Here is a 9,988-nt window from a genome sequence, read left to right on the forward strand (position 1 = left end):
ACAAGTTCATCATATGATTACCAATCCAAGTAAAAACACCCATACTATATTATAATAAATGAGGGCTTCATACTAACCGTTTTTTGTGTGTCAAATCACACAAATTTTTTTTCTATTTTACCCCTAAATTTAACACACATATTTTTAAATTTATATCTCAAATGACATATGCAACCTCATTTTTCTCTAACATCATTATCTTATTTTCTCTTTATTTTATTTTTCAAATTTATTTTACTTTTTAAAAACTCATTTTTATAATTATAAATTTTTATGTTTTTTCTCAAATAATTGAATTATCGAGCACATAAAAATAACGTGGCACGATTGCTACTATTTATAAATAACACGTCAAGTACATAAAAAATTTAAAACCTTTCAAGAGGGGCTTTATAGTATTTTTGTTGAATACCCAATTTGCCCCCATTCCGTTTTTGGTTTGGTTTCCTTCAACCTCTGTAAAACCCTCCACAAAAGCTTTCTTTGTGAGGGTGCGTCAATGGCCCTCTCTCGTGTCCTCCGACCCAAATCAAGCCTCCCCATTTGCATAAAAAGTAAAATGGCCTGAACCCATTTGGGAGTTTTCCCATTATTATCGGATAGATGTTTTATTTTTTTGCAAAATATGTTGTTGATTATGCTGATTGTAGCTTCTTTTTGCAGGATTTTCGACTAGAAAAGTGAGTTTTTGCTCTTCAGTTCGCTCTACTAGTGACAGTGGCAGGACACCTCAGTTAAAGAACGATGCTGCTGCAGAGGAGAATCGAGAAATGGTGTTTGAGCCACTTGTACGCGAGTAGGTTTTCTGTACATTTTAAGGAATTTTGATTCTTTTTATGGATAGGGGGAATCAACAATTGTTTTCTGCATAATGATTTAGTACATGTTTTATGAATCACAATGGTAAATGGTCCGTTGCAAACAAGATGGTCGATTTAAATTAAGTTTGTGTGACTTTTTAAACTTAATTTTTGACATAGACTAAGGTTCAGATGGTGAGTTTTTTTGTTATTTTTGTTCTTGACGGAAACTTGTCTGTGTGTTTTTCATGTAATGAATGCCCATCCTTTTCTGTAATTTGTTAACTTTTGCAATAATTGAAACTCTAGGTCTGCTCAAACAAAACCAGAGATCGTATCAAAATCATCATCTACCGGGAAGGAAAAAGGAGCACCATGGTACATTTTAAAAGATGTCGTTCATGTCCTAAAAGATAAGATGCTTGGCAATAATCAACCACAAAATTATCATGCCATTGATGCATCAAAACCTGTGGATTGTACAGCTTCGGTGGTCATTCCTTCTAGTGATGTTCCTGTTCATGGGAGTGGTGAACTTCAAGATTCTGAGGCTACGACCAAACTTCAAAATGACGTAGTTTTTAATGACGAAGGGGTAAACGTGAACCCTGGCAAATTTTGTATGGCATGTGATGTTTATGATGAGGAGGTAAATGCAACTACCTCGGAAGTAAATCAGATGCTTAATTTTCCCCAAGCTGCTGAAACTGAATATAAAGATGCATTTAACACGAAGAGTATGTCTATGTCCCCAGGTATATCATCTCCGAGTGGTGGTGAAAACCACTGCCACGAAGCAGCCCGATTAAATAATTCAAAACTAGTTGCCAAAGAAGCTGAATTTCTGAAATCTGATGAAGTTTCATCACCCATATTTTCGGATCTGGTTTCGAATCCCGAGAATTCATATTCTCTACAGCCTCAAACAATTAGTCTGAATTCTTCAGAATGTGTAAAGGTGGAGAAAAATGAAGTGATTATTAGTGATATATCTGTTGATTTAGGGTCTAAAAGAGGAGCATTCTCTGCAGTGTTTGATGGTTCAAAGAAGAGTAGTACCAGATTAGTGGATCTCTTATGTAATAAAAATCATGTTCAAACATCTCCTGAGGCCAATATTGAGCAAACAGACCCTGAGGTGACACTATCTGATTTGCTCTTAAAATTTGAAAGAAAAAGGTTGTCACAGTTTAAGCATTCTACTCCCACTGATTACTTATCGCCAGAGGTAGCAACTTCTGTTTCAGAGGATGATTATTTCAAGGAGATTCCTCACATTGGACCTGAAAAGAACCTGCAAGAAGATGAAAATCTAAGGTTTGAAGGGGATCAGACCTCTTCTCCATCAAATGATACACAAAATATATTTGATCTAAAAGATTTGGATATGAAATCGGTTAATGACCAAATAGTTGATGAAAACTTTAAGCCAAGAAGTCTGACTTTTACTCAGTTCGAAGGATCAAATGAACCTCGTGAGGTGGATGCAGAAAAACTTTCCGACATAAAAGACTTGATTGACTTCATTAAATTGCAGGAGGGTGTATCATCTACCTCAACCAATGATAATAACAACACAGGTCGTATTGCAGAGAACCCATCAAATTCTAATTCACAAAGATTTATCTACAATGATTGGTTGACTGCATCTGATTTAGCGACTGAAAAATCTAGGCTTGAGAATCAGAAAATAAGTGATATGCATTTTCAATCCCTTGGTGGTACAGAGTTAAAAGCAAGCTTTGGTTCTCTGAATCCGGCTATGAAGATTGATGAAGATAAATCGAGGAACATTGTTTTGTCCGAGTCTTTTAATTCTGATTCGCAGAACTTGGTTGACAGTGAGAGGTTAAATTCAACTGATTTCACGACTGTGAAATATAGGATTGAGGATGAGGAAGGGGTTGAATTGGATTTTGGATCACGTGGATGCACAGAGTTAAAAGCAGGCAAGCAAGTTCCAAATCCCACAAAGACCATTGATAGAGAAAAGTTGGAAAACACATTCTTGTCTAGCATAGAATCAAATGACAACAGACTTGTTGTGAGACTCCTGCGCAAAGCAGCTACGGAAGAACATCTATTCAAAACTTTTAAAAGATGTGGGAAAGTTTCAAAGATTGAAATTCTTGATGCTGAAGGATCTTTGTTTAAAACTGCTTACCTCCATTTTGAGGTCAGTGATGATCTGCCTCTTATCATTTGTTGTTTTCATTCTCATTTGATTATATATGTAAGGATCAGAGAGATGCACTCAATATGTAAAACGAGGCAAAAAAGCATTGTGCTGACAATAGATATTCACTTCTTATTTAACTCTGTTTAGTGCAGACAAGAAAAGCTCTTCTAAAAGCTTATTCCAAAAGTGAAACGCTGGCGCGACATGGTGTTGTAACTGTGGAATCACCCATCTCAAATAAGAACGTGAGAGCTCCAGTTCCGAATTTGATCGGTGACCCTAATGTTCCAACTGTTTTAATAAAAAATCCTTCCCGGACTGTAAAAATTAAACATTTGACCCAGGACATAAGATTACATCATATTGAAGAAGCTTTGTCCTTCTGTGATAGCAATGTATCCGGATATTTCTTGGGCTTCAAAAATTCTGTCGGTTTTATTGAATTCGAGGTAAAACTTGCATTTCTTGGATGGAGTATTTATAGCTAAAATGTTTTATCTTGTTAAATTTGAATCACCGTCCTATTTTTGGTTCTAATTACCAGTTAGTCACATTTTTTGGTTCTTCATCTTGTGCATAATGCCAATATCTTATATGGTCTTCCACATCAACAATAGCCATAGCATCTTTCCTGTGTTCTGGAAATCATTCTATTGTTTGGTAGACACCTGCTCTTCTCATACAAACACTATAAATTTGGTCTTTTTTTTCTTGAAAAGGGATTTGGTCTTTTTTTGTTCTGAGTAATCAATTCGATCCTGAGCCTGCATTTTCATTGTCTGATTTAACGTGAGTAGTGCAGGCTACCGAGTTAATTTTGCAACTTGTCAGTACAAGCTTTTCCTGAAAAACATGTCCATACATCAATAGTTTAAAACCTTTATTTAGTCATTTAAAGTTTGAAATGCTATTTCCAGACAGAAATTGGCAAAGAAATGGCGCTTGTGAAACATTCTATCAATGTGTTAGGAAAGGAGTTGGCCATGCTAAGAATCGATGCCCCAAGAACAACGGTTGTGAGGGTTTCGTACATAGATTCCATTCCACACGAGAATATCATGTTAGTATGCAGCTCATTTGGAAAAGTAATGTTTACAATAGTAAGATGTCCGGGCATTCTTGACGTGCACTACGAACTTGCTGAATGGCCAAACATGTGGAATATACTAAACAGGTCAGTACATAAGCATTGAGCATACATGTGCATATAATCCCCAGATTTTAAGTTTCTTGATTCGTTCATTTTACATACAGATTGATCTCGTTTCTTATAAAAAAAAATAAAAATTTACATACAGATTGAATGGTGTCCAGATAGAGGGTATGCGATTGAGAGCTGAGCCTGCTCCCATCTTTCCCACCGACATACTGTCGGCTCTGTGGCATCAACCAGAAGAAAGGAAGATTTTGAAAAAAACAGCATCGGCTTTGTTGGAGAAACTTGGGAAGAATATGCGAGGCACGGGTGAATTAGATTCTCTAAAGCAGCTCTTGGAGGATAAATTTTAATCAATGAGCAAAAGAAATAATAAATGTTTTGATAGATTTTGTTTCATTAGCATATTCTTTGCGTATATCAACAAGAATATTATAGGATGCGGTCTCTTGGTTCTTCAATATAGTCGGTTTAATGTATTAGGATATTTACTTGGCTGCTGCTTCATATTTTCTTAGTTTCATCATCTTTGGTTTACTTATATAATCTATTTTAAACAACTCGTTTTTTTTTTAAAGCTAGAAATGTTGTTTACGAATCTAAATGCTACAATATGGTTGAGACAATAACTATTAGTTATTTCTAATGTGGACAATTTATAAACATGGATTTCATGAAAGCTAATGTGGTAAATGCTCAAATCAGTTGACTAAAAACATAATTTCTCCATTATGTTGATAGGTTGACAGAAACAGAAGTACACAGCACACTGCTACAAACACGCAAGTCAACTAATCTTTTTCATCTTCCTAACAGTAGGAAATGGTGATGGATTGATGTCTTGAGCCACCTTCGGCGAAAAGCAATCATCTCCTTTCTTCATCGGAAGCATGTTTGGGGTCTTCGTAAGTATATTTTCCAGAGGACTAAATGGTATATGATTTGGGCGTCGAGTTGGTGGTTCCAATGGACGCAAGCAAGCTAGATGTCCTAGTGACTGGTTGTTGCAAATAGGAAGCTTGCTCGTTTGTGTTGTAGCCTCCTCCTCCTTAGGAACCGGAGCTCCAGAAGGATCCTATGCACACATAAAAAGATTACGTAAAGTAACGTACTAAGAATTCTAGTGATGAAGATGTATGTAGCAGGTGAAATCCTGCATATTGAATATGGTCAAGTTGCTCAAGGATCCTACGTCAGTCGGGGGCTGACTGATTTAAACTAGTTACTAGTGGCCGAAAGGGCACGATTAAGGAGCACAAGTGTTTGAAAAAAAATTTAAAAAACTGAAAACTGCAGCTAGTCGAGACTTACCCCAAGAACGAGAAAAGTAAAAGCTTGTTGTCCGCCAAGATGGCTTTCAATCAACTTTCTCAAGTCAGCGAGAGTGGAATCTGTGGAGACCTTTAAGGTAGTGATAAACTTCCCAGGGTTCTCCTTTAAAGCTTCCCATTTCACATAGACTTCGATACCCCCATTGTTTTCGTTTAAAGATTTTTGACTCTCTTTCGAATCCTTTGTGGTTTCGGTAGAAAATATAGCTAAATTTGGCAACTCGTTCTCGCCCAAGTTCTGCAAATAGTCAAGTTTATTTGACAACAAAAGATCATTTGTCACATGTTTTGGCATTTGGGGCGTTTCATCATCCAGCTTTGTCGTGGCTAATAGATTGGAAATGGAATCAATATTATGTTGAGAAAGCTCTCTATTATTTCCGCAGAGGGTGAAGATGTTCTGAATCCTTAATTTACGAGAAGCGGATGCATCATATGAATTTTCAGCCTCACTGTACACTCCAAGTGCTACAGAATCATTGAAGAAGTTAACCTTCTCAAGACTTTGAGTCGATACTACTGGTGTGACTATCATCTTTTTCTCCTCAATTACCTCCTTCTGCACTTCTTCATCAAGGATATTTTCATCATCTTTCTCCTCAGTCTCGTCCTCTTCTTCCTCGTATACGGTAGTTAAAATTGCTTTTTTGGCAAAGCTCTGTATCCCATCACCCAAATTATTTGCACAACCTGAAACTGTCCCTACTCCATGAATCTCTGCCTTATGCACCACATTAGTTTCAAAATCCATGGATTGGGATAAATCCATGGACTTAACCATATCCGAATCTTCAGAACATACCTCCATTAGCCTTTTCATAAAACTGTTATCCTCTAACTCCACCGATGCACTCCCAGCCCTTGACTGGCGAAGTTCAGATTCAATATCCTCCAAGCGCCGTTTAAGCATTTCAACCTCTTGTTGCTGTTGGAACATCCTTTGTTCCATCTTTCTCCTTTCCATTTCAACAAACTCATTGGCCATTTTCTGACAGTCTTGAATCTTTCTATCTAATTCGGTTCTCAGCAGTTGGGTCCGCTCGTTTACTTTGCAGCTAATCTCTTCTTCACTTGTCTCCTCTACTTTTCCTTCCACTGCAGCAAGTTTTGCCCTTAGTGTAGAAACTTCTTCTTCTTTCCTACGAAGCTGATTCTTCGCATCATCACATTCTTTTTCCCTGAGTTTGTTCTCAATCTGTAACTTAGATATAAACTGGTCCAGAGCCGCGATTCTTGAATTCAAAATGACAGAAGATGAAGAATCATCAGCATCCTTTTCCTTAGATGGCACGATAGGAACTCGAACTATACACTTAGCTTTTGCCCCATATTCTAAGGTAGCAATTGTTTTATACAACTCCTTCGCATCCGGGCTTGCACATAATATCATTAATATCTTCGAATTGTTGTCCTCAAACGAGTCCTATCCAAAACATCAAATGAACTTCAGAACCAGGGAAGAAAACCAAGCTTATTTGCGGATGTATGAACAGGCAACATCATAGATACCTGAAGAAGCATAGTTAGCTTGCTATCTCTGAACGGCACATGAGAATCACCATTAGCAATGGACTCCACCACACGTTTCAGGGCTATATTACCCTGGTTAATTTTTGCTGTCTGCCATTACAGAAAATGTGCAACGAATGAGAAGTGGTGTGATTTCAACAAATAACGCAATTTATCTTTCAAGTAATATTCTTTCTACCTGCATTTTGGCTTCGAATCCAATTTGACCAGCTTGTTCTATATTTTCTGAACCTGCCATATCTACGAGCATAAGCCGTCCGCCGACTGTGGGAACATCAAGAATTATCTGCATAAATCATACGACAACCAAAAAGTTACTTCAAAAAGAAATATAAATAAGGTAATCATCAAAGAAAATTCTCTCAAGATTAGTACCATGCAATGGCTTCGAGAACTTCTTTCATTGCACAGTGTACTCTTAACTATTCTTCTCTTCTCCACTTTTTGGATCTCTTTAAGTATCTTTCCAGCCTCATTTCCTGATATAAAGGTTGCATTTTTCGCCTTCTTTCCCATCACTTCCAATCTCACCTAAAATTTCATCACCATCTGCTTAATAGTAGGATTCTCGATATATTTGCTAAAAATAATCATGAAAAGAATTCCAGAATATTTTACCATAAAATTAACTCACTCTTGCATGATACCAGCAAAATGCATCCCAAGAAGTAAAATAAAATAAAAAATAAAAAAAAAAACTTTTTTTACCTTAGAAACAGAACCACCTTTAGGCCATCCAAGACTAAACCCTCCTCCAGTATTTCCTGATGACAGAAGATCATAAATTTCCTCGTTATAAATCTCTAAAACAGTAACTTGCACAAATTTCCCAACCCCTGATTTCTCTCCAGTTTCATCCTCTTCTTCGCTCAAAATATCCTTCAAAGACTTGTACACAATCCCGGGCTGCTTCGGACATCCAAACATAGTATGGCTCTTGCCGGAACCAGTCGGCCCGTACATCATGATTGTGCACTTGTTCCCCAACTTCACTCCATTTATCCTAGACTCCACAAATTTCTTATAAAACCCATCAAGATCATCCTCTTCCGATAGTGAAACTCCATCGAAACTGAAATCCCGGTAGCCGATTTCAGTCTTCACTCTCAGGGATTTTCCGTCATTGTTGATTTGTAGCGCTGTTGGGTTAGTATTGGGCTTCGAATCCGGGTGATCCCTAATCCTTCCGATAACCTCCACTGGGTGATCGGAGGCTGAGGGGTTCATTTCTTTGCCGAAGTTCAGACGGTGCTTCGACTGTGGCGTCTTCAGTTGGTGGTGTGGTGTGCTCGATTTGGAGGAAGGTGTTGCTGACTTCGATGCTGGTGTAGGAGCCATTTAGAAAGGTGCAAAAATTCAAATCCCAGGAAATCTGCGACTATATTTCTTCCCAATTATTGCAGAAATTTCAAGAATCTGGCTAAGATCAGCGTAATCTGTGTTGGGGTTTGGAAATTCTTTGCGGATTCAAGATTTCAATCTTCTTTTTTTCTGTATCCCCAAGGATAAGGGGTAATGAATTTGATAGGGGAAAATCGACGATAGAGCTAAGAATGGAAGAAGGATCCGTTTTGTGATTGAATGAAGGGATTTTTGCCTTTTGAGTTTGAAATGGGAAGTAGCCGTTACAGATTTGTAACGTATACTTTGTGGTCTCCGTGCGCTGCTAGGTGGTGATAGGCTTGCTCTTTTGGGCTCAGGCTCAATATAACTAATAGCCCATTTAGGGCCTGAAGAATATAACAATTACTTATATATATATTTTTAAAAGAACTATTACTTTCATAGTTGATAAGACATCATCTGTGAGCAATCTTGTTCGGTTAAATAATTTAAATTTTCAAAATTAAATGAAACATTCAATTATAGAAGAAAATTAAGTAAGGGTAGATTTATTAAAAATTATTAAATGATACTAAATATAAATACTCAACTATGTATTTGGAGATAGATGAAAGATACAAGTAAAACTTTTATAATTGAAACGAAGAAAGTAATGCTATTGCTAAGGTTGAACTAAGGTAATGTTTGTAATCTCTGAAAATAAATGATTATAGATAATCTTAACAAATTTAAGAGAATTTTCATAATCACTTATTTTTAGATATTGCAAACACTACGTAAGATAAGAGAGAAAAAAGAAGTACGTTAAGGACTTTTTTTAAGGGTTTTAAAAAAAATTAATATCGAACATTCAAGCTAAACATGATACTTGATTAAATTTGTTCTGGAACAATATCAACAACATAGCCAAAAAAAAAAAAAAATGTCTTCAAATTTTATACATTGATCAAATATGACGCACGAAAGATTGATCGGATAAGATTGAGTTCAACATAGCTTACGGGTATTACTCTAATTGTCAATTCAATGATTCAATGATTTGTTACATCATCTCTCCAACATTAATTATGTTTATGTGTTAAAATATAAGCATTAGATTCATGATTTGGGCAATATCCTAAACATATGATCTCATTATGTGTTATCAACTTAATTAAAAAAGAGCAAATTGGTGATAAATTCCCAAACCCAAACTTAACATTGCCCTAACTCCCTACCCATAAGATTTTTTGCAATAGCTCCATAGGACCACCAAACTTGAATAATTAATTGTTTAATTCTTGTACTGTATTTATTCTTTTTTATGCTTAAAATCTAAAGACTTTATGCTAAAATCTAAAGATTTTGTGCTTAATCATGGTACAAAGAATTATCCGCAAAAATGGTATCAAAGCTTTAGGTTAATTATTCAGACGTAATATTATTCGTTAATTCATATTTTCTTTGTTAAGGAGAAGATTTTTACAAAAGAATGACTTCAAACGAAGGTTTGAATCAAGAGAATTTTATTCCTATGAAATCTTATAAACAAGTTAATCTATTCACAATAGATTACTTACAACAGGTTGTGAGTAATGCTCTCAATTTTGAAGAGATAAAGAAAGATGATTTCTAACTTTCAATTTTTAGAGATTATCCCATATTCCTC

General features: G+C 36.1%; 2 protein-coding genes across 4 annotated transcripts; one reads left to right on the top strand and one right to left on the bottom strand.

Annotated features, from left to right (window-relative positions):
• Window positions 1–430: 430 nt before the first annotated feature.
• On the top strand, window positions 431–4,614 carry LOC140860473 (uncharacterized). 3 transcript variants are annotated; one of them, XM_073263491.1, is made up of 7 exons: window positions 431–554; window positions 664–796; window positions 1,110–1,178; window positions 1,286–2,976; window positions 3,132–3,428; window positions 3,897–4,153; window positions 4,278–4,614. In XM_073263491.1, exons 2-7 carry the CDS (start codon window positions 745–747, stop codon window positions 4,486–4,488), a joined length of 2,577 nt encoding a protein of 858 aa, XP_073119592.1. In that variant the 5' UTR covers window positions 431–554; window positions 664–744; the 3' UTR covers window positions 4,489–4,614. The 3 variants fall into 3 exon arrangements, with proteins under 3 accessions (XP_073119592.1, XP_073119585.1, XP_073119590.1); XM_073263484.1 differs by having other exon boundaries at window positions 437–554; window positions 1,110–2,976; XM_073263489.1 differs by having other exon boundaries at window positions 437–554; window positions 1,110–2,976; window positions 4,294–4,416.
• A 308-nt stretch (window positions 4,615–4,922) lies between these two features.
• On the bottom strand, window positions 4,923–8,523 carry LOC140863622 (kinesin-like protein KIN-10A). The gene is made up of 6 exons (XM_073267169.1): window positions 7,705–8,523; window positions 7,372–7,527; window positions 7,175–7,282; window positions 6,976–7,086; window positions 5,447–6,889; window positions 4,923–5,210 (listed from the first exon to the last, which is right to left on the bottom strand). The coding sequence occupies exons 1-6, from the start codon at window positions 8,332–8,334 to the stop codon at window positions 4,923–4,925; spliced, it is 2,736 nt and encodes a 911-aa protein (XP_073123270.1). The 5' UTR covers window positions 8,335–8,523.
• Window positions 8,524–9,988: the final 1,465 nt, after the last annotated feature.

This window comes from Henckelia pumila, chromosome 1 (assembly GCF_033568475.1).
Source record: "Henckelia pumila isolate YLH828 chromosome 1, ASM3356847v2, whole genome shotgun sequence".
NCBI lineage: Eukaryota > Viridiplantae > Streptophyta > Magnoliopsida > Lamiales > Gesneriaceae > Henckelia > Henckelia pumila.

Bases quoted from the DNA above. Each gene is read 5' to 3' on its own strand.
- LOC140860473 (XM_073263484.1), top strand. From the start codon at position 500: ATGGCCCTCTCTCGTGTCCTCCGACCCAAATCAAGCCTCCCCATTTGC. The intron at 3,429-3,896 runs GTAAAACTTGCA...TGCTATTTCCAG, and splicing joins TCGGTTTTATTGAATTCGAG to ACAGAAATTGGCAAAGAAAT. The intron at 4,154-4,277 runs GTCAGTACATAA...ATTTACATACAG, and splicing joins ATGTGGAATATACTAAACAG to ATTGAATGGTGTCCAGATAG.
- LOC140863622 (XM_073267169.1), bottom strand. From the start codon at position 8,334: ATGGCTCCTACACCAGCATCGAAGTCAGCAACACCTTCCTCCAAATCG. The intron at 7,528-7,704 runs GTAAAAAAAGTT...ATGAAATTTTAG, and splicing joins AAGGTGGTTCTGTTTCTAAG to GTGAGATTGGAAGTGATGGG. The intron at 5,211-5,446 runs GTAAGTCTCGAC...ATGTGTGCATAG, and splicing joins TTACTTTTCTCGTTCTTGGG to GATCCTTCTGGAGCTCCGGT.